The 25,232-nt window shown below is 40.2% G+C and overlaps 1 protein-coding gene across 6 annotated transcripts in view; it reads right to left on the reverse strand.

The window, feature by feature from the left end:
* Nucleotides 1–946: 946 nt before the first annotated feature.
* The window catches only part of SUPT3H (SPT3 homolog, SAGA and STAGA complex component), a 381,938-nt gene continuing 357,652 nt past the window's right edge, over nt 947–25,232 (reverse strand). For all 6 annotated transcript variants that reach the window (XM_043907629.1, XM_043907630.1, XM_043907632.1 and 3 more), the window contains one exon: nt 947–2,051. In XM_043907629.1, coding sequence (XP_043763564.1) covers nt 2,010–2,051 — 42 coding nt within the window. In that variant the 3' untranslated portion in view covers nt 947–2,009. The remainder of the gene's footprint in view (nt 2,052–25,232) is intronic.

Raw genomic sequence — 25,232 nt, forward strand, 5'->3', positions numbered from 1 at the left:
CACATAATATTTTAATCTTGAAAGAACAATTTATTTAAGTCACAATTTCTGAAACTTTCCTTTTATAAATCTTTTTTCCCCCTATACTCACTGCTTAAGGAAATTTTATTTCACTTCAAATTTAGCGCTGTGGAAAGAGTCAGAAAAAGAACCTAAGTGTAGACAAGAAAAAAAAAGAATTACAAATATTAATATTGAGCAATTACGGGGACATCTAGGCTGGTTCAGGACAGACATAAATGACCTTGTTTTATTCTAAATTCAGCTCATTGGCTTATGATGAAAAGTGAAAGGTTATTATATGGACTTACTGGGCAAAACCAGATTTTATAAATAATTACCTGTCAGACTGTTCAAGATAGACAAACATACGCCAGACCAACAAAAACATAGACCCGTCATATTTCTGAGAGAAATGTACGTTGAGTCTTCCTTCTCTGGGACTATAAGGAGATCAGGTAGAATAAAATGAAGGGGAAAAAACCTAAACCTTATATTTTCTGCCTTGTGCATACTTTAAAATATATAATGTGGGAGAGGAGGAATTTTGATGTGAAAAATCAGCTCCTGAAGATTTTATACATCTATGAGCCTGGCACAGAAACCAAATACAATAAATGCTGTCATTTAAAAAAGTTAGGATGTTTACTGCAAGCTTATAATTTTCTGTGATTAGGGACGCCAAGAAAAATAAGAATGATGATAAAAAGAAAAGTTTAATCATACATTCACCAATCACAGATGGAACATCAAAACCCTTTGGCAATTTTTTGATATTATATATCTGCGTCTTTTTTGTTGTTGTTGTTCTTGACATGAAGATTTTTTCCAGAAGGACTAACACAGAACAGGTAAATGATAGTCCACAAATGTGAATATTGTGGCACAATCCCATTAGCTGAGCCTCGCTGTGATCTGGTCACAGCAGGAAAATCTTTCACACTTCTCATTTCTTTTTTTTTATTAATTCTTGACAAAGGCTGTCTCAGTGTGTGTAGAAATCACAGTAAAAGTAAAATTATGCAAAACTCATCAAGGATGAAAGAGATAACTTCCTTTTTTGCAATTCAAGTTGAATCAAGATCTGTATATTACTGCTATATTCGAGTTTGTTTCCAAGAGTGACAGTTCCTCATTTGTTGGAGAAAGTATAGATGTCAGAAGGGGAGCTCAGCTGCTAGAGCAGGGAGGTGCCCAGCCCACATTCAGTCTAGGTGCTAGCACCCTGGAGCGAGAAAACCGATCACTCCGCTGCCCTTCCATTGATTCTAACTGCTTGGCTTCTAAATGGGTATGGTGTGTGTGAGGGGTGGGCCTGGGGATCCGAGGGACAGAGGAAGGAGAGAAATGAAGACGGGAAGAGTCCTATGACAGAAAAAACACACCACAGGCAGATACTTGGAAAGTTGGGAAGACACCATAAGAATGACACATGTACAATATGAGGGGTGAAGGGAAGAAAAGGAACAGACAGTTCATCGGGCCTATCAGGTCTTTGATTAGTGTGAGTTCATAAGGTGGACATGTGTTTGTAAAATACATGAAAATCTAGTCACCAAATGTCAGAAAGTAGAGTTGGTGGGACAGTGCAAGGGGAAATGTGACTGTCCTTTTAATTCTATTTCCTTTGTCCCAAACCTGGATTACAAAATGCATCAAATAAAACACAGACTAAACACTGAGAAAAAAAAAAAAAAGACACTGCTTTTAAGTTATGTGAGCTGAGAGCAGCTCTATTCCAAATTCAAATTGCAAAATTGCATTCTTGTCCACCTACACACCACCCTGAACATCCTGCCATTAATTGGCTAAATGGCCCATCCAGTAAACAAGACTAAGTGTTGAGGGGGCTGGAGAAGGGCTGGAGTCAGTCAATTGATAGTCACAACAAACCAGCCCACTCCCAAGGCTGTGGAGAAGGTAAACTTGTATTTTATTTTGCCCAAGGAGGGGAACAGAAATCACCTTAATATAACATTGCCTTTCCTGTTGTCACAGTCACAGTCCCATCAGCAGGCCAGAAAAGCCATCCCATTCCTGCGGTAGGCACTCTGTCAAAGAAAAAGAAATCTGCAGTGAATTATCACATCAAGTCAAACCAGGAAAGAAGGCAAAAGAGCAAGCAGCACTTTCTTCCTGTTTTGGGACTTTGCTGGCTACAATCTAGTTGGGTGCTTCATCTGAACGTTACCGGTGGCCAAGCATTAACAACCACTGTTAAAAAGTCAGTGTGGTTAACAAGTGGTTAGTGACTCTATTTCAGGGGAGTGGGAGAAATGTAAAATAAGACATCCCATTTTGTTAATTGATTGGGCTTGGTTAAGCCAAAGACATGTTGTGTTGAATCTGTTTGTCCTTTAGAAACATGTGTTCTCTATTGGACATGCCCAAGAATCACTTCTAACTAAGTATCTTAATAGTCTATAAATTACTGTCTCATTATACCCTTCCCAGGCCTAATTTATAGTCTCAGTAAAAAGCTATGGGAACAGATAGTAATAGAGGCCCCCTTGCCCAATACGGTGCTCTCTAAGGAGTTCTGTACATTATAGGCATTACAGAAAACTTGAATCTTACATAATTTTATTATGCATATATATATATATATATATATATAGATAGATATTCATGATGGGATAAAAATACACCCATAAAAGAAAAATGGGAAAATAAATACTAATTGTAATAATGTAATATACTCCAGTAAAGAAAGTAACATGGCATAATAATGTAATATACTCGATAAAGAAAGTAACATTTCATCCCAAGAGATATATTCTGCATTTCAGAATTGGAAGAATTGGGCCACACAGGGCCTCTCACAATGAGACACAGAGTGAAGTAGAATTGAAATCCAGGATTTAGGAATAAAATTCCTTTTCACCACCATAGTTTTCATTAGTTAAACTTGGACCAGCCACCTTTAGAGAATTTGTAACCCTCAATTAGATGGAATTTTTCTATAATTTATTTTCAGAAAAATGGGAAAAAGACAAATCCTCATAACATCATGAATTTTTTGTTCTTTTAAGCTAATAATTCTGGGGCTGTTCTGGAGTATATAAACTTTCAGTCCAATAAATTTACCTTCAACAGCCATCTTACAGGAAATACAGAATAAGCTTTTATGATTAAGATAATGTTAGGAATGTGCAGAAGAGTTTAATTCTAAAAAATGATTACTTTTAATTATACAGAAAAAAAAAAGAAAGGTAAAGACTAAGTTTTTGAGAAAGACTTCTACCAACATGAGGTGAAACAAAATGGTTTTCCGAATAACTTTCTCTTAATCATAAAATTCAATTAGCTTCAAAACCTTCCCTCCAAATCTCCTGCTTACACAGGATTTACTATGGTTGTCAGGCTTGGGAGCCCTGGTTGAAATTTCATTAGTGGGCTGTTACATAGTTCACTCTGGATCGGCGTATCAAGGATGAGAAAACGGGCAGATCCGATAGAGCCCTTCTTTGGGGCTCTCTCTGTGAGCTCCATCTTACCACCGGACTTTCTGCGTCATAGGGCACTTTTGGACTGAAGCACACGTGCGAACAAAGGCTAGAAAATTCCAACTCGAACTCCTAAGACCATGCACGGGAGAACAGTGGAAAATGAGCTCCTTGGAGAGCCACAAATAACTTGCAGGAACGGATAGGGTGTCTTCCCACAACCACAGGCAGGAGAGCCTCAGGCCCTGAAATAGCCCCTTCCACCACGGCCGCCTTCGAGAGGCTCACACCAAAGTGATACTTTCTGCTTCTTAGCCTTGATATTTCACGTTTTACAACCACTGTGACAACCTTTAACATAACATAATATTTAAAGCCCAGGGATGGTTTACATGGAGATAAACAGACCTGGGAGTAAAGTTGGATTCCTCTTCAACATAAATGGTTGAGGTGAGCCTTGCTTGAAAAAGTAATCTTGGCTCAGGAGAAGACCAAAAGTTTTGGCTGAGCCCACCTGAGAAATTACCAAGTTTAATCTTTCCAGGGTGGGTGATATGAAATGGTTCACTCCGGTGTTGAAAAGCTCTCTTTTCACCTTCATAGGTGAGTTGATCAATACTGTTTGCAAACAACTAAAAGATGACAGGCTTACTGAATAACAGAGGCCCTCAAGTTTAATAAGAAAACCAAAGTTTAGAGCTGACCCGGATTTCTGGAATAAGTTCTTCCTATTCTAATTCTAAAATAAAGAAGGAACAAACAAGCATGTGTAATTAGTAAAGAGCAATTTCAGCAAACCAATCCCCTAGGGTCCTCCACCCTGAGTCACTGCTTTTTCCTTTTGATGTATAAAGGATGTATGTTGTCTGTCTGTGTAGGGCAATTATGGGAACGTCCTAGATTTGGCATCCCTTCCAGAGTAAGCAACTTGAAAGGAAGATGGATGGAGACAACTCATCTTTGTGTCAACTGTGAATTTCTCTCTATTTGTGCTGCGAATGCTGAAACTAAATTTAAACATTGCTTGGTGTGAGGGCCTTCCAGAGGCCACGTTCTCATGAAACACTCAGCGTCCCACTCACTCTCTATTGTTAGATATTGTGAACGATTTACAACACTCTTAGTAAAACCCAGACCTTGACCAGAAAAAGCCAGGACCTCCCCAACTACTGAAAAGTATAAATTAATTAATAACACAGACTCCCTCTCCTCAAACCAGCTCTGACTTGCTATATACCACTTAAGCTTCATTTCTGATTTAATAGAGCTCTGGTCTCAACTACATGGAGAAGCAAACAATTGTTTGCTTCCATGTAAATGTATTGAAAAGTTCAGATATTTTAGTATCTCTCAAAGTACCAGCAAAGAATATATGCATACATATACGTGTGTGTGTGTGTGTGTGTGTGTGTGTGTGTGTGTGTGGCTTCCCTGGTGGCTCGGATGGTAAAGAATCTCCCTGCAATGCAGGAGACCCCGGGTTCAATCCCTCAGTCAGGAAGATCCCCTGCAGAAGGGAATGGCAACCCCCTCCAGTATTCTTGCCTGGAGAATTCCACAGACAGGAGCCTGGCAGGCTACAGTCCATGGGGACACAGAGAGTTGGACACGACTGAGCGACTAACACTTCCACATATATGTATTATATGTATTTTTATGTTTTTTAAGGACCAATTGTAGTTCTTAGGCCTTTTTTCCTAAAATTGAGTATCAAGTTAGTTCCCCATTTTTGACACTCTTTTTTATTTATTCAGCTCCAAATTATGACCTGTTACTGGAAGCTCAATCTACCTGGATAAGCAGACACAGATTCTACCTGCTGCACTGGGCACTGATGGGATATTAACTCATAAGTGTGTACCTTTAAAATAGGAATTTAAAAAGTCTGCGCATGGGCAATGAACAAACTAGGGAAAACATTTAAATCCCAAACTGGTTTATTTCTGCTTTTATGGTTCATCATAATTGCACATTTTAAGGAATACAAATTAACATTAAAAAGGAAAAGGTTAATAAATATCTTAAGCAAAAAGAAGATAAATATGCTACAAAGCATATCCTGCAGTTCCAAGTTGAATATGATTGTGTGTATATGTGTTGTTTGTGCCAGTAGCCTAATTAGTAAGACTTTAATTACAGATAAAACTATCCCCTTCAGTTCAGACCTCCACTTTATTCTCACTATTACACTTCCTGATTTATTCTGCTTTTTAAAGTAAAATAAAATAAGAATTTCATTGTGGGGACTAACATCAGCAAGATGGCAAACTAGGAGGTCCGAAAGCTTGTTTCCCCAACAAAACAACTACAAACAGTAAAAAAATAGCTCTGAATTACAACAAAAAATTATGACCATACAGAAAAGTGTAGGAAGCATTTTATTTGCATTATCCACCCATCCCAGTCCAGAGTAGCTCAGTGCAAAGAGGGACCCCACCTTGGAGGATATCACCTCAGAGGAAAAGGAAAGCAGGAGATTCCCTGCAAACCTCCCCTCCCCAGTGTTGTGGACGTTTGCAGCGTTTGCTACCAAGCACCCCCACAGTCTTTACCAACAAAGAACCCAGTCATCGAGCTGCATGGAGTCCCCACTGCTGCGTTTTCTTATTGGGGCTGGAGCTGTCTCTGCAGTGAGACCTGCTCCCCTGTGCCTCACTCTCTGGCATCACGATGCCCTAGCATCTCACCACTGATGGGAGTGAAGCTACTGCTGCTCTGTGTACCCTGCTTCCAGGGTGCTGCAGCTACTGTCAGGGGGGCCCAGACGCTGCTTTCTGTTCCACTCCTGGGGCCTAAGTCATGGCATTGGGCTACACTGATACAGCTCTGCGTTCTACCCTTTGGGCCCTGAGTCACGGCTTTGACCCGGCACTGCTGAGGCTACGCTGCTCGGCTCTGTACCCTGTGCCCTGGAGCCAGGGGCAGGACTCTGACCCCCCATCCCCAGGGTGTGCGGTTGCTGCACCCTGGCACCCCACAGTATGTGCCACTACTGTATCTCCCCATCCTGGGGCCACGAGTCACTGTGGTGAGTCCCGAGGACTCAGACCCTGGCTGCATGGAAGGTGTGCACGTGCCTACACCTCAGGCACTGGGGTCAGCATCACTGCGCGTGCACTGGTGCACCAGGACCAAGGTACTTCCCCATGTGCCTGATTCCAAACCCCAGCGCCACTGCCACCGAGTGCCAGTGTGCTAAATCTGGCACCAAAAAGGACCCCTTGGGCTAGAAATTCCTTCCACAGGCAAAAAAGGAAGACCCCCAGCAGCCTTTGCCATTGAAGACCCCAACAGCTGTAGATTCCACTGCCACTGGCAGGACCTCTGTGGTCTGGGCCACTGCAGATCTCTACAGTCTTTGCCAAAGTTGACCTCAGCTGCTGATGGAGCTGCCTAGAGACTATGCCACTGTGCTTTCCCCAGAATCAGAGCTGCTGAACTCCATCCAGCCAGAGATCTCAAGGACACTTTCAGGTGAAAATCCTTCTCTACCAGAGTCAGTCTGAAAAGGAGGAAAGAGATGACTGCTCCCTCAAATGTGCGAATATCAATGCAAAGCTACTAGAAACAGGAAAAAGCAAGGAAACATACCACCACCAAAGGAACTCAGTAATTTTCCTGTGACTAAGGCCAAAGAAATAGGTATCTGTGAGTTACTTGAAAAAGAATTCAAAATGATCATCTTGAGAAAGCATAGTAAGATTTAAGTTGTCTGTCAGAAAGCTAACAAACTGAGTAGTCTGAGTTCAACTCAGTGAACTCAAGAAAACAATGCATGAACAAAATGAGAAGTTCAATAAAGAGACAGAAATCATAAAAAAGAGTGAGACAAAAATTTTGGAGCTGAAGGATGAAAAATGCAAGAGAGAGCTTCAAAAACAGACTCAATCAAACAGAAGAAAGAATGTGCCAACTTGAAGAGAGTTTTTTTTTTTTTTTTAATTATCCATTAAGAGGAGAAAAGAAATAAGAATGAAAAAAGGGTGATAAAAGTCTGTATAAATTAGGGGATATCATTTAAGCGAAACAATATAGTCAACTCTCATATGTTAGTCACAAAACAAGGTTTAACAAACTTAAAAACACTGAAATCCTATGAAGCATATTTCCCAAACACAATGAAACTAGATATCAATGATAGGAAGAAAGCTAGAAAATTCACAAATATGTAGAAATTTAAAAAACCCACCCACATGGATAAGCAATGGGTCAACAAAAAAGTCAAAAGGGAAATACAAAAATTTCAAGACAAACAACAAAAAAAGCCCTACAATATACCAAAACTTATGGGATGCAGCAGAAGCAGTTCTAAGAGGCAAGTTTATAGTGAAAAATGGCTACATTAAGACAAAAGGAAGATTTTAAATAAACCTAGCCTTATATGTTATATAACCTTATATGTTTCAATTATCCCTCAATAAAGCTGGAAAAAAATGGGAGGGGGGAATCTCATTAGAGCAGGTCTCAAATTCACTCTTAAATACTTCATTTTTCAAAGGTCTAAGACAGAAGATTTTTGTTCTATTATGTGAATTCTTATAAATTTGCAGAATTTGATTTTAGCAACTCTTTATTGAGTTCCAACTCTGTGTTATCCACTTTGTGCTTGTGGTACAAAGGACTCGAAGATAAGTAAGACAGCTCCTGCAGTCAGCAAAGCTTCCAACTGAACGTTACTGGTTTAACCACCACAAGTAAAGGCATCGAGAGGTCATTCTCAAGAGTGGGGAAAAAAATAAGGCAGGTTTTTTGTTTGCTCTTCTACTTTTAATCACAATATTTAACTTCAAATAAAAGGCATGAGATTTGTATAGTTCTTAAAGCGGGGGAGGGGGCAAATATTAAAAAAATTACTATACTTTTTAAAACTGGCTTATGAAGTATTCAATACTTTCATGTCCATATCTAATTTAGCATTACCACAACGATGAAAAAGAAAGGTCTTATTATTCTCCTTTTTATTTTTTTAAAAATTAATTAATTAATTAATTAATTTATTTTTTCAGTGGGTTTTGTCATACATTGACATGAATCAGCAATAGATTTATACGTATTCCCCATCCCGATCCCCCCTCCCACCTCCCTCTCCACCCAATTCCTCTGGGTCTTCCCAGTGCGCCAGGCCCGAGCACTTGTCTCATGCATCCCACCTGGGCTGGTGACCTGTTTCACCATAGATAATATACATGCTGTTCTTTTGCAACATCCCACCCTCACCTTCTCCCACAGAGTTCAAAAGTCTGTTCTGTACTTCTGTGTCTCTTTTTCTGTTTTGCATAAAGGGTTGTTGTTACCTATTCTCCTTTTTAAAGTGATATGTCTAGTGAGAGGTCAGTAAATTTAGGATTCAAAACCAAGAGCTGTATTCTTTTCATTATACCATTGTCTTACACTAAATAAAAGAAAACAACCACCCCCCCCCAATCTAGCTTAATTTATTCCATCTAGATTACTGTAGACATATCTATTCTCCTAGTCCTAACAAACTCAAGTCTTGCTAAAGGTCACTTAAATTAAAACTGTACTTCAAAGATTTAAGCCAGATTAGCTTGGCACAATCCTTGGAGTGCAGAGATGGGACCTGAATCTAAATCATCTTCAGTTTTGGAGGCACTCTCAACTAGTGCTTATTTTCCAGACTAATTTAAAGGTTAATATATAATAATAATAATAAAAACACTGTGCTTCCAAATAACTTGGGGGAGCTTTACAAAAATAACAGATACTCTGGCTTCACTTCTTTAAAGTCTATTGGTCTAAGTGGAGCTTGGGTTTGGAATGGTTTAAAAGCAATCCAGGGACTTTCCTGGTGGTCCAGTGGTTAGGAATCCACCTGGCGATGCAGGGGAACGTGGGTTCAACCCCTGGTCGAGGAACAAAGATCCCACATGCCCTGGTGCAACTAAGGCCACAGGCCGCAACAACGGAGCTTGCACCCCAAAACAAAGGATCCCACATGCGGGAAGGCCCGAGGCAGCCAAGTAAATAATACATTTTGAAAAAGAAAAAGAAAGCAATCCCCGGGACCTGGATGCACAACGAGGGCTAAGAACGACGGTGGGGTAGGTACACCATGAACTCCAAAGCGGTTTTGTCAACAAATAGAGAACTCTCTCAGTCTGTCACGATTACACATTAAACAGTATTTCATAATGGGAATCCTAATCTTAGCATTTAATACAGAAGAAATAGAAACTAAGGTCTTCACCTGCTACATTTAAAATGGATAACCAACGTGGACCTACTGTAGAACACAGGGAACTCCGCTCAGTGTTTTGTGGCAGCCTGGACGGGAGGGGGGTTTGGGGGAGGATGGATCAAGTGTGCTTATGGCTGAGTCCCTTCATTGTTCACCTGAAACTATCACAACCTTGTTTGTTAATCTATTATACCGCAATACAAAATAAAAACTTAAAAAAACTGAGGTTTTCAGACGTGCCTCTTATGAAGATAGCAGACGGGCTACCTGCGGCTCGCTCACTTCTGATTGTGGGCCGCGTGCAGACCAGTCACTGTTCTTCTCCTTCCCAGAAGCTGGGATGTTGCTATGAGGGAGCGCAGCCCTGCAGCCCGCCACACCACGTTTAATTCCCTAATGGCAGAGGGATTTGGAAAGTAAGCCTATTAAACCACGTTGAACAAATCTTTTGCTTACATCTAAAAATCAAGGAACAATAAAACTTTGGAATTGGAAAGTATCTTTGAGAACTCCTCTAGTCCAATTCCTAATCTAACAGATGAAAAGACTACTGCCCAGAGAGAGACACACAGATCTGTGGTCATGTGGGAGAGAACCTAGGATGGTTCTCATTCTGCCCAAAGCTGCATGTTCAGCTTCTCTGACCTTAATGGGGAAAACAGATGTCGGGGGAAAAATTGTTTTTCCAGATAAAGAATCCTTGGGAGCAGAACAAAACTGAAGGGGATGGAGGGAGGGAAGGACTTCATTGTCCAAAACAGGACAGCCAAGTAGTTAGAACAAGACACGCCATGATGAGCTTTTAGTTCTATGCCTGCCTCTTCGGCTATCTGATTAGCTCTCCCTTGGAAAATCACTTAATATCCCCGAGTGCCCCCAATAATAGTTTTGATAAATACATGAACTCTCAAAATAATTAAGATCAACCTGACTGAAAGGTTCTGTGGCAAAAGCACGCACCTTTAGAACCTCCACGGGAATGACGCACCATTTATTTGCGCTCAAGTCTTTCTAATAAGTCTGTGCTCAGTGTCTGGTTTAGGGTCAAGCCCTGGTGGCTCAGACGGTAAAGTGTCTGCCTGCAATGTGGGAGACCTGGGTTCAATCCCTGGGTTGGGAAGACCCCCTGGAGAAGGGAATGGCAACCCACTCCAGTACTCTTGCCTGGAAAATTCCATGGACTGAGGAGCCTGGTAGGCTACAGTCCCATGGGGTTGCAAAGAGTCGGACACAACTGAGCGACTTCACTTTCACTTTCATACAATGTGGCCTGCCTGGGTCGGTTTCGAGTTGGCCAATTTGGGCTAAATCCAGGAGAGAAAGGACAATAAAAAGATTGGAGCCTACATTCACCCTTTCCCAAACTACTGTTAACTCCCAATTAACTAAATGTAGGGTAGACTCTGCATTTTGGATGATTTGCGGGCCACAGGAGCCGCCCTGGTTACCAAGGGCCTGGTGGTTTCTCAAGAGCTCTCTTCTGCTCCATGGGGATGCAGAGGGTACCAAGGGCAGAGGTTCTACTGGCTTGGCTTGGCTGGAGGATGTGGTGGGGGAGGCAGTGGGGTGAACTGAAAGCAACAGACTTTCCCCACATGCATGCTAAGTTGCTTCAAGTCGTGTCCGATTTTCTGTGATTCTATGAACTGTAGTCCACCAGGCTCCTCTGCCCATGGGATTCTCCAGGCAAGGATATTGGAGTGGGTTGCCATTTCCTCCTCCAGGGGCTCTTCCCCACCCAGGGATCGAATCTGCATCTCCTGTGGCTCTTGCATTACAGGTAGATTCTTTACCACTCAGCCACTGGGGAAGCCCACAGGCTTTCCCTAGTCTTTACTAATGAAGTTAATCTAAGTGTTCCATTTATTGGAATATTCAGTTGAGTGGGGGATGGGAAGGTATTTTCATCTCTGAATTTCAGGTATAAAAATGCTGTTTCACAAGATAGCTACATTAGCCCACCTCACTCCCAAGTTACTGTCAAAACCAACCATGCTTTTATCTCCCTTTTTCTAGCTCTCTTCTGGCAGCAACACTGGAGGCTACACCAAGTTGTTTCAGATTCCACGGCCCCCATCAGCCCCAATTCAGCCCTGCCCTCTGTGGGGTTACTGGATTCAGAGTCCAAGCTCCCTCCCAGCTCCTTCATTTGCTGAAGGAGGTGACTCTGCCCTGCAAGGCATCTTGGTTTGCTTTAATACTATAAATCTTTGAACCCCTGGAGCTTCATATCAAAGCTATGTAATAGCTCTTTAAAAGATAAAATATGCCCCCTTTTCTTGCTGCCCTTGTGTCTGCGTGTGGGCAAGAGATTTAATTACAATGAATAAAACTGAATGGTGGTCTGAGACTCTTAAAATCAAAGTGGGGATCATGGCTGAATTTCATTAGCAAACATAAATACAAATAGGCACATCTTGTTTGTACCAATGCCATGTGACTTTCTCCCTTTTGATAATTTCATTCTAACTCTGATAAATTTCAGAGAATCTAAATTGAACCATATGATGTATAGCACTGTAATATGCAAAGCTCTTCATTAAACATTTTCCTTTTTTGAGTACTTCCCCATGTTATAAATATCCTGTGAAAATCATGGAGGGCAGTTTGTCAGACAGCAGAGCCTTGATTTAAGACAGTGGAGGGAGCCCTGCCCTCTAAATAAGAGGTCTTCTCTGGCTGGCACAATGGGAAAAAGACATAGCATTAACTCCCATTCTATTCCAAGTAACTGTGAGCCTATAAATCTTATGGAACGTGTCATTTTATGCATGTTTTTCTCTAAGTCTGTATCATATTCTTCTTAAAAGTTATTTCAGCATTCTGGATATAAACATCTCTCAATTAAAATTAATTATTAAAAATTACCATTTCTAATTGCCCAAGTCATCTCAATCAAATTATATGAGAGATGTGTTAATTTCTTTGCTGTCATTGAGCAAAGTAATTACATGGTTGATGCAAACAGCACTGTATTTTAGAGAAAAGCTTTGTGAATGTTATTTTTAGCAACTTTATATGAGTCTAAATAGAAGTGCACCATTTCTATGCTTAAACTATTCTTTCCATGATATTGTATGTGCTTAAATACATTTATGTTAGTAATAATTTAATGGCAATAATATTAAGCTTTTTTTCCTTCCACCTAAATTATAAACAATTAAAACAAATTTCCAAACTATTCCAAGCTGCAGACACATGTTATGTATACTGCTGCTGCTGCTAAGTCGTCTCAGTCGTGTCCAACTCTGTGCGACCCCATAGACAGAAGCCCACCAGGCTCCCCCGTTCCTGGGATTCTCCAGGCAAGAACACTGGAGTGGGTTGCCATTTCCTTCTCCAGTGTATGAAAGTGAAAAGTGAAAGGGAAGTCGCTCAGTTGTGTCCGACTCGTAGCGACCCCATGGACTGCAGCCTACCAGGCTCCTCCGTCCAAGGGATTTTCCAGGCAAGAGTACTGGAGTGGGGTGCCATTGCCTTCTCTGATGTTATGTATAAACATTGCCAAATTGGCAGAAGTTAGTCATCAAAATTCCCATGGCAGGCAGGGCGGGGGAGAGAGGTGCTCAGTATAACAACAGTTAATTCTTGTTTTTCTTGTTTGATTCAAAGCTCTCCAGAAGGCAGGAAGTTGCTATTTTATTTGTTTCTGTATATCCAGGGTACAATTCAATGCACAACATATATGTAGGTGCTCAACAGACAATCACCTAATGAATGAATGCATTTGATTTGCAAATAGCTTAGTTTTCTCTGAACAATGAGAAATGCTAACATGTATTCACCATAATAGCAGGGGCTGAGATATTGTCAGCTCCAAAAAAATTAGGTTTAGACTAAATGCTTATCATTTCACCAGATAATCGTCAGCAGCAATTAGTAGGAAAAATAAATTAGTGACCTTGATAATTCAGTCATAAGCAATGCTACACAGAATTACTCTGATGTTAGTTCTCAGTTCCCACTGGGAACATTTCTGGGCTTCTCATTACTGTTATCTGCCAGCAGTAAAAACTTTTGCATCAATGGAGCCAACTGCCTTGTGTGCCAGAAAAATAGAATCCAAGTCATCTAAAACAACACTGTTGAATTGTTTTGTTGCATCTAAACATTTTAAGTTCCAACATTCTATTACTACAAAGCTTACAGTAGTATAAAATAATGTTTTAGCAGTCTTGGCTGGGTGACAATGTTACTCAATTGTATTTTTCATTTTCAAACTTGTCAACAATGATATAATAAAAATTAAAAGAAAACACTGCCTCAGTGGCCTTTGCTATGTCAAAAAATACAACATGAGGAATAAGTACATGAATAGCAACAGCTGTTTACCAATGGTCAAGACACCGATTTAGAACAGTAAACAATTATAATTAAAGTTCTCAAGAATTTTTAGAAGAGAATGAATAATAAAACTACAACATAGAACTATCAGGACACAGTCATTAACAATGAAAATCACTGTGGTGGCCACCTGAGAAGGTATATTTTTGTAGGAACCTATCGTCATTCATTCATTTAATAACATAGGTTGCAAGATGCAGCGTATACAGCAGTGATCATAGAAGTGGCTCCTGCTCTTCACGTTGAACAGTCTAATGGGGCGGACATACTGAATGAAAAATGACAAAGGTAATGGGAATTACAAAATGAGAATAGTATAATGGGGACCATAAAAGAGGACAGTACAGGTGGGTGGTGATCAACAATGTTTCTTGAAGGACAAGCTGGGGATGAGTGGTGAAAAGGGCAGCAGGACAGAAAAATGTTCTAGGTGAAGACCCAGAGGAGAGAGAGCCTGACTTATTTCCAAATGCCAGTCTATAGGCTATGCTTGTCACAATAAATATTAGATCCAAGACACCAACCCACACCATTTACCACTGAAGGGTTTATCAAAATTCAGGTAAGAAATGCTCATGTTATATAAATGTTCAACCAATTCTTTTGAATCACTGCTTTAGAGCCTGATATAAACTCTACACCAAACTGGAAGGATTGGACGACTTCTGGTTTCTGATCCAGCATGGAAGAAGTCTGGAAGTTGCCACTCTGTCCTTGTTTATTCAAGTGAAAGTTGAACAAAGTGAAAAATGAAGAACTCTTAGATCCAAAGGAGAAGTGAAGTCACAGGGCAAGCAGACACACAGACTCTTTGCCTGCCCTTAAAACAGACAAAGAGTCACAAATTAATGGAGCAGAGATCTACAAGCAAAAACCTCTGTGGGGAACCAGTGCTGGGGTAGGGGAAACTGAACTGTAACTGACAAACTGCTGGAAGCTCAGCGTGGACAAACCTGGGAGCTGAAACTCCAGGGGGACTCAGACCTGGCCGGGGGTGGGGGTGGGGGTGGCGGGCGGCTGGGGGATGGGGAAGGGAACCACACTTCTGTGAGTTTTAGCTCCTGGAGCTCAACTAGGTTCTCACAGTGATGATCACAGAAAAACCGCTTCATGCTTCCGGCAGGGAGAGGGGTAAAAACATTTTGAAATACACCAAAGCATTATGTTCTTCTTAGTAAGGTCTAAGTACAAGAGAAATAATTTAATCAGAAGTTTTTTAAGAGTCTAACTGACCTGGGCAAAGGGAAATACCCAACTTCAGTCCCCCGCAGTCATTCTGTCTAACAGTTTGGTGGGTGTGTTTTAGGACACCGAAAAGCATTCGTGAAGTTCAGAGTCGAGAGGCACAGGCTCACTGTAAGACTACGACCTACTCACAGCTGTAGAGAATGTCCCCCTCCGTCCACAGTTTACCATCACAATAATAAAGGCCTATTTTCACAGCGGTTCCTTTAACCCAGTACATCATGTCTGGCTACTAAGACAAAATTACAAGGTATAATAAAAGGCAAAAAAACAGTTTGAAGAACACGGCAAGCATCAGAACCAGACCCATTTATGACTGGCATGTCGGAATTAACAGACTGGGAATTTATAACAACTATGAATGAGGCGGTTGGATGGCATCACTGACTCAGTGGGCATAAATCTGAGCAAACTTCAGGAGACAGTGAAGGACAGGGAAGCCTAGTGTGCTGCAGTCCATGGGGTTGCAAAGAGTTGGACATGACTCTTAGCAACTGAACAACAGCAACAATGATTAGGATGCTAAAGGCTCTAATGGATAAGGTGGACAGCACTTAAGAACAGAAGGGCAATGCAAGCAAAGGGATGGAAATTTTAAGAAAAAGTAAAAAAGAAATGCTAGATATAAAAACTCCATTGTAACAGAAATGAAGAATGCCTCTGATGGGTTGATTAGGAGACTGAATAAGACTGAGTAAATAAGCTCTGAATTTGAGGATAGTATACTAGAAACCTCCAAAACTGAGAAAGCAAAGAGTGAAAAAAACCAGAAAACACAGAATAAAATATCCAAAAACTATGAGACAGCTACAAATGGTATAACATATGCACAGCAGGAATATTAGAAGAAGGAAAAAAAGAACAGAAGAAATATTTTTTAAAATGATGACCTAGATTTTTCCCAAATTAATGTTAGACATCAGACCATAGACCTGGGGAGCTCAGGGAACACCAAGAAGATAAATAAAGGAGAAATAAAGATCTTCTCACACAAACGAAATCTGATGGGATTACTTTCTAGTAGTTCCTTGCTTATAGGAAAATGTTAAGAGGAAGTTTCTAGATACAGTTCAGAAACTTGGGTATAAAGAAAGAAAGAACAGTGGAGAAGGAGTAAGTAAATCGGTGCAGTCACTATGGAGAACAGTATGGGGGTTCCTTAAAAACTAAAAACAGTTACCATGTGATCTAGCAATCCTACTCCAGGGCATACATCCAGCAAAGAGGAAAACTCTATGTGATCTAGCAGTCCTACTCCAGGGCATACATCCGGAAAAGAGGAAAACTCTATGTGATCTAGCAGTCCTACTCCAGGGCATACATCCGGAAAAGAGGAAAACTCTATGTGATCTAGCAGTCCTACTCCAGGGCATACATCCGGAAAAGAGGAAAACTCTAACTGGAAAAGATACACGCAGCCCAATGTTCACAGCAGCGTTATTCACAGCAAACAAGACAAGGAAGCAACCTAAATGTCCAGCAACAGATGAACAGATAAAAAAGACGTGTGTGTGTGTGTGTGTGTGTGTATACACACACAATGGAATACTACTCAGGCATAAAAAGAATGAAATAATGCCATTTGCAGCAATATGGATGAACCTAGAGATTATCATACTATGTGAAATAAACCAAAGACAAATATCATATATCACTTCTATGTAGAATCTAAAGAAATGATACAAATGAACTTATTTACAAAGCAGAAATGGACTCACAGGCATGGGAAACAAACATGGTTACCAAAGGAGAAAGTGGGGTGGGTTCAACTAGGAATTACAGAGTAGTGGATACAGCACTATATTAAGGTCAACAGTAAGAATCCACTGTATAGCACAGGGAAATATATTCAAATACCTTAACCTATAGTGGAAAAGCATCTGAAAAAGAATATAACTGAATCACTATGTTGTACACTTGAAAACACTGTAAATCAACTATATATCAAAAAATATAAAAAAAACTTGAACTGCTGTGTACTGACTTGACAATGACAGGCATGCCTTCTCCACGCCTTTGTGTCTCCTTCCCTACTTAAGTGTGTGAGGCACTATGAACATACTTTTGTACATATTAATTACCATATTTTCTATAATGGAGTTGTGTTAGTGGAATTTGCCACAGACATTTACAGTCTACCTCAGCCATTAAAAAAAAATTACCTTCAAGTATCATAAATAACCAAAGTGTGTTCTCTAGTGTGAAAGATTAATTTGAAGAGAGCTAGCATATTAAATGATTAAATCTCCTGAGGTATGGAATCATTCCAAGTCAGATATATAATTTCTATAGCAGTGACAGTGCTCATGTTATTTGGCGTTATTCTAATAAACCCTAAAAGGTAAGCTATTTGGGGATTCCCAGGTGGCACTAGTGGTAAAGAACCTGCCTGCCAATGCAGGGGACATAAGAGATGCATGTTCGATTCCTGGGTCAGGAATATCCCCTGGAGGAGAAGATGGCAACCCACTCCAGTGTTCTTGCCTGGAAAATTCCAAGGATGGAGTAGCCTGGCAGGCTATTTGGGTCATAGTAACTAGAATACTGCGCTGGCCCAGATGAGTCCTATTCCACCGTTGTTCGACTCTGCTGTTTACTGGTCATATTGTTAAAAATACTGAGAAGGTTTAGGTTTAGCACATTAAAAAAATGTTCTTAATTTCACTTTAAACAGTTATTACCATAAAAATACTTTATCAGAGAACATTTTGTCTTATTTGTTTTATTAGTTATTTATTAATAAAACATATTTGTTTTACTAGTCACCAGACAAATTAAAAAACAGGCCTTCAGAAGGCCTGTGAAAAATTTAGCACCAATCCTGGACCAGGGAATGAAGACATTAGTTGAGATTCTTGTTGGCGAAAGTTGAGATCAGAGACATCCTTCCAAAAGACTATGGCTGTCATTATTTCAAGAACTCTTAACCACGATTTCTTTAGGAAAGGCTGAATGAATTCTACCTTTATGTATTCTATTCGTCGAGCACTCCAATGGAATGTAAGCAGGCATTCTATAAAGTAAAGCCTCGGGATACATAATCTTTACATTGAAATTAATTCAATGAATCATTTCAACCAGGATTTAGGAGAAGGAAGGGAAAGCCCTTTTGCACAAGAGTTTTTGTCTCTCCGTCTAGTCCACGTGATGGTATCCGCGACCGAGTGGGCAGGCCCCACCATTCCCAGGGTCCACTGGCCCCCAGTGTGTGCGGCTGGCCTCTTCTTGTTCCCCATAGCCGTGGGAGGTGAGGGGAGGTAAGCTAATGCATGAATAGCTGCCAGGAGAAAAGATGGGAGGGAAAAAAAGCTAAAGAAATATAGTGTTTCAATCAAAGTCTGAAATTTGTAGAAGTGGTTTTGGTCTCCATATAGTAAAAATATTTACCCAAGACGCTCCTACTCGGGTGCGAACATCCTACTTCTAGTGGGATTTTGCTTGGCAAAGGGCTGTGAAAGAGTGGAAGCTAATACAGAACATGTCTATAAACAAATTTATTTAGTTAGTACAGACTGACACATTCGCTAGAGGATTTCAGCAATTACATGTGTAAAACTATTTCCTACAGTGGTTTCCTTTTGTGATTTTGCTAATTTATTCAATCTAGGCCATTTTCACGCACTGACTGTTATAAGCCATTTAGCCACACAGGCCGAAATGAACATGTGGAGACTATGCCTTCTTTCCAATTCTTCATGTAAACATAATTATATGGTTATAATAAAGAGTCAAACTTATAATGAAAAAAAAAAGTCAAGCAAGGTTGTAATACCTTAAAACATAATGTTGTAATCTAACTTTGGAGAAGAGAGACTTGGAAATTTTGGCTATGGTAATATATATGAAAGTGTTTGGTAAAATGTGAAGCCTTATGTAAGGGTAAGGGTGTTTGCATTTATATTCAACATGTATTATTATTCCAGTTATAGCTGTCAGTTCAGTTCAGTTCAGTCGCTCAGTCATGTCCGACTCTGCAACCCCATGAACTGCAGCACGCCAGGCCTCCCTGTCCATTACCAACTCCCGGAGTTTACTCAATCTCAATGGCAACCCACTCCAGTATTCTTGCCTAAAGAATCCTGTGGACAAAGGAGCCTGGTGGGCTGCTGTCCATAGGGTGGCACAGAGTCGGACACAACTGAAACGACTTAGCATGCATGCATGCATTGGAGAAGGAAATGGCAACCCACTCCAGTATTCTTGCCTGGAGAATCCCAGGGACAGAGGAGCCTGATGGGCTGCTGTCTATGGGGTCGCACAGAGTTGGACGTGACTGAAGCGACTTAGCAGCAGCAGTAGCAGCATGTCCATTGAGTCAGTGATGCCATCCAACCATCTCATCCTCTATCATATTCTTCTCCCACCTTCAATCTTTCCCAGCATTAGGGTCTTTTCAAATGATTCAGTTCTTTACATCAGGTGGCCAAAGTATTGGAGTTTCAGCTTCAGCATCAGTCCTTCCAATGAAGATTCAGGACTGATTTCCTTTAGGATGGACTGGTAGGATCTCCTTGCAGTCCAAGGGACTCTCAAGAGTCTTCTCTAATACCACAGTTGAAAAGCATCAATTCTTTGGTGCTCAGTTTTCTTTATAGTCCAACTCTCATAATCACACATGACTACTGGAAAAGCCACAGCTTTGACTAGATGGACCTAATTGTTGGCAAAGTAAAAATAGGACACTGAAAGATGAACTCCCCAGGTTGGTAGGTACCCAACATGGTACTGGAGATCAGTGGAGAAATAACTCCAGAAAGAATGAAGAGACGGAGCCAAAGCAAAAACAACACCCAGTTGTGGGTGTGACTGGTGATAAAAGCAAAGTCCAGTGCTGTAAACAGCAATACTGCACAGGAACCTGGAATGTTAGGTCCATGAATCAAGGCAGATTGGAAGTGGTTAAACAGGAGATGGCAAGAGTGAACGTTGACATTTTAGAAATCAGCGAACTAAAATGGACTGGAATGGGTGAATTTAACTCAGATGACCATTATATCTACTACTGTGGGCAAGAATTCCTTAGAAGAAATAGAGTAGCCATCATAGTCAACAAGAATCCAAAATGCAGTACTTGGATGCAATCTCAAAAATGACAGAATGATCTCTGTTCGTTTCCAAGGCAAATCATTCAATATCATGGTAATCGAAGTCTACGCCCTGACCAGTAATGCTGAAGAAGTGGAAGTTCAATGGTTCTATGAAGACCTACAAGACCTTCTAGAACTAATACACAAAAAAGATGTCCTTTTCATTATAGGGGACTGGAATGCAAAAGTAGGAAGTCAAGAAACACCTGGAGTAAGAGGCAAATTTGGCCTTGGAGTACAGAATGGGGCCGGGCAAAGGCTAACAGGATTTTGCCAAGAGAATGCACTGGTCATAGCAAACACCCTCTTCCAACAACACAAGAGAAGACTCTACACATGGACATCACCAGATGGTCAATACCGAAATCAGACTGATAAATGGAGAAGCTCTATACAGTCAGGAAAACAAGACCAGGAGCTGACTGTGGCTCAGATCATGAACTCCTTACTGCCAAATTCAGACTAAAATTGAACAAAGTAGGGAAAACCAGTAGACCATTCAGGTATGACCTAAATCAAGTCCCTTATGATTATACAGTGGAAGTGAGAGACAGATTCAAGGGATCAGATCCTACACAGTGCCTGAAGAACTATGGACAGAGGTTTGTGACATTGTACAGGAGACCATCCCCAAGAAAAAGTTATAGCTAAAACAACATGAAATCATATGCTTGGAGAATTTTAACTTTTAACAGATGTATGTTCATTGAAATGCATATTTTCAACTCTAGAAGCACTTGGATTATAATTCTCTAATTATACATATTTCTATTTGAGAATGCTAATTTAATTCATTATATTAATAACTCCTACCTTTCCAACTGTGTTTTGGTCATTATTACTGTAGATCCCATAGTGTCTCATATTTAGAAGCTCAATAAGTATTTGGTAAATAAGTAAACCCCATGTAAACTTGGGTGGTCCTCATGTAAAGAAAACCAATACTGATGGACACTTATGAATCAATTTATTTCACACTAATTATTTTACAGATTGATAATTTTTATTTCTCACATATATTTTATAATATATTTGTGATTAATTTTTAAAAAAGGCAGAGTAAATTTTCTAAAATAAAGGGAGGATACCATGTGAAGACAGAAGCGGAGACTGGAGACATCTACAAACCAAAGAACACCAAGGATTACTGGTCATCACACAAAGCTAGGAGACACCGGGAACAGACTCACCCTCCTGAAGGAACCTGCCCTGCTGACCCCTTGATTCCAGACTTCTAGCCTGGAGAAGTGGGAGAAGACACATGTCTCTTGTTTCAAGCCACCCAGTTAGTGGTACTTTGTTAACAGCAGTCTTAAAAAACTAAGGCAACTCTTACACTAACTATTTACTTTTATCGATCTGTATGGTTTTAATCAAACGGCCTGGAAACTAAAGTCATTGCTGAAATCTTTAAAAACCTGTCAGTCTAGTTAGTAGGAACAGCTGCTTTTGTGGAAAAACCCCCACTACTTTTGTGGCCTGAGTGGGTCAAATGAGAGGAGCTCTGCTTCTACCTGGACAGAATTTTTCCCTCTGGTTTTCACAGCAGGTATGGAGTGGAAGTGCTGTAGTCGCTTGCAACAAAGTATACTCTTAAGCAAGGCTTTCCTAAATGATAGATCTAGGGCAGAAAGAACCTCAAGTGATATTTTTCAAGAGAGTGGCATTTTCACCTCAAACACTGCATAAAAGTATAAGATGAGAGAATATTAAGGTACTGGCCCTCAAAGGAAAAAGTTGAGATATTTTTAAAGTGAAGTTCCTGATAATGGCCATCACACCACAGTCCTTTGCTTCAAGGCTAACCTAATAACTGAGATCAAGTTACTTTATTTTTGGCCTACTGAAGCCTAGGATCAGTAATTCTCATCTTTACAATGTGTAAGGGAATACTAAAAACATATATTATGGTGAAAAAATTTGTGTATGGGGAGATATTTGAAAAAATTTAAAACACATATGGAAATTATATTTCTGGTAGTCCCTGACTGAGAAAATAGGTACTGATCAAAATCCTGCAGTGATGGGTTTAGATGAACGTCATTTACCACAGCAGTACCTACAACAGTTGAAAACACATTAAGACATATCAGTTATCCTTTCTATAGACAGAGCTTACGTGTCTGTGGGTCTGGGGATGTGCCATTCTAACTATAAGGCTCTTGGGGAAGGCAGGTTCACAGGTTTGAAAATGCCTCCCCCACTCCCTCCCCCAAAGAGGGGAGGATGAACTGAGAGTGGCGTTGATATTTACTACCACACGTAAAACAGAGAGCCCGTGGGAAGCTGTGTAGCTCAGGGGGCTCAGCTCTCAGTGCTCTGTGACGACCAAGAGGGCTGGGAGGGAGACTTACATACATATAGGGGCTATGTGTATACTTATGATAAACGTTGTTATGCAGCAGAAACCAATGCACACTGTAACGCAATATCCTCCAATTAAAAACAAATAAAAAAAATGCCCCCTAGCTTCTATCTGTTTATTCATTAGCTCACAAGTATTTATTGAGGGCCTATGATGGCTCAAGTAGTTACTGTTCTATGTGCTGGAGGCTCCTCATGAAGATACTAACTCTGACTTTCTTGTGGGTAAGACAGTCAATAAGTAAATAAATACATAAACGTAATGACAGTCATGTTAAGTACTATGAGAACAAATAAGGTAGGGTGGGGGGACAGACAGCAATGGCGTGGGAGCAACGTCACCGTATCTTTAATCTGGTGACATTCAGAGGCCTGAACGAAGTAAAGGAGGGAAGCCGCGCAGACACCAAAGTTGGACAGCTTATGGATTGCAGCAGCAGTGAGGGGTCGGGCAGAGCTGAAATCGTATTTAGAAGGGAAACCCCTGTAAGACAGAGGCAACACAGAATATCTTATCTTCTTTCCAGCATTTTCTGTGCATGTCCTGAGTGAAAGGTACCCAGTAGGCTCTGAGGACCTGAAGCAGTGATCCAGTCACAGTTCTAGTTACCAGGATCTTGCTTTGGGTCAGTGGGAGGGAGTGGGAAAGAGTCACTTAAGACGTATACATGTATGCCTATGTGTGTAGCACATGCATGCGCACACATGCACACATAAACTGTCAAACGTGACCTTCTCTAGAAGGATGATCACAGCCCAGCTTAGTCCCAGGTGAGTGACAGATTCACAGTTTACCAAAAAAAAAACAAACCTGTTTTCTGGATTCTGTTCTAATGCTCATGTAAGGGCTGACTGTGAGCTCTTTAATAACACATTTGCAAATAAAAAAGACACCATCTCCCAATGAATTTCCAATTAAAAAAAAACAGTTTCTCAATACAATTCAATCCATTAACATATCTTTCTTCAGAGAAGGTCAGATTTTGGTGATGCATTTTCCTCACAAAGTCCCTTAAACCAGCCAGTTCCATGTGGCACAGGAACATTTACATACCAAGAGGGAAAACTGATCTCATCTCCACGGTGAAGTCATCTGGGAGGAAGAGTTGGAGTACATTTGGGGCACTTATCTGAAACTCTGACTTAGATACAGCAGCATACAAACCTCATTTTATGAGGAACTCAAAGTACATCACACACTATGCATGACCTGCCACTTTAACTTTGAGGTCTCAGAGCACTCACTGATCCGTAGCAACTAATACAAACTCAACAAGAGACACTGGGGGCTTCAGCAACTGTTGAGAATGCTAAAACATCTACGTTAAAAAGTCCTGTCTAAAGTAGCTTGGGTTAAGTAATAAATGTGAAAGTTCTGCTTCCTCTAGGAAAATGGGTAACTGGTATCAGTTTAATAAGAAACCTGTGAGGACATGAGATCATGAGGATGCTCAGTGCTGCCCAACAGGAACTATTCCAATATAAGGAAATGACTGGAAAGAGAGTGAGAGAGAGAGATCACCAGCTGTAAATCAATCAAAAGCTTCTCATGCTTTCATATACCTATTTAAAAATTATATATATATGCGTACATAAAGATTAGAAAAAATTTTAAATGTTAAAAATGCTAGCCATATAAGAGCAGTTTGATGGTCAAGGAGATTTGATTACTGTGTGGTGACAGACAGGCCTGCTTATCCAGTTTGCTGTAAGATACAAGGGCACCATGCATCACATTACCACACAGCAACAACAAAGGTTATTATGGTAGAGACTATGAATAAATGCTCACATCAGAATGAATCATATTAAATGTACAATGATGTCACTTGCTTTTGGTGTGATCAGAGAGACAAAGTTCAATGAAAAAGACCCAAATTCACTGACTTTTGAAAAGAAACATGCTTTTTGTGGAAGGATATTGCTACCTGGGCACATTGTGGCCACCAAGATGACAAGATGAATTAGATAAGAAAGTACCCAACATTGCTAGAAACTTTAGAAATATTAACAAAGAAAAGTCTGGTTTCGGGACAGTTATACTTTGGCATGCTAACAAAATACTTCTTGGTGGCAGAAATTACTGTAAGTTAGCATCCTACTAATATACATAAAAAAGCCTTAGAAATTCCAAGAAGGCATATACACATAAACAGTAATAGACAGAATAAAAACAATAGTGTTTCTTAATCTGATAAAGAACATCTTACAGCTAACATCAAAGAAAAATCCACAGCTAACATCAATTTTAATTGTGCAAATTTGAACACATTTCTCATAAGATCAGAAACAAAGCAAGATACCTACTCTCAACATTCCTATTCACAATCAATACCAGTGAAATAAGAGGCATACAAACTGGAAATGCTTCAATAAAGCTGCCTCTGTTTACAGACAGCACAACTGTCTATGCAGAGAACAGCAAAGAACCTAAAAAAAAAAAAAAAAAAGATACTAGAACTACTGATTTTAGCAGGATTTTAGAATATAAGGTCAATATAAAAATCAATTTTATGTGTTTTAGCTATGAACAAGTAAAAATTGAAA

Source organism: Cervus elaphus, chromosome 7, assembly GCF_910594005.1.
Source record: "Cervus elaphus chromosome 7, mCerEla1.1, whole genome shotgun sequence".
In the NCBI taxonomy this organism is placed as follows: Eukaryota; Metazoa; Chordata; class Mammalia; order Artiodactyla; family Cervidae; genus Cervus; species Cervus elaphus.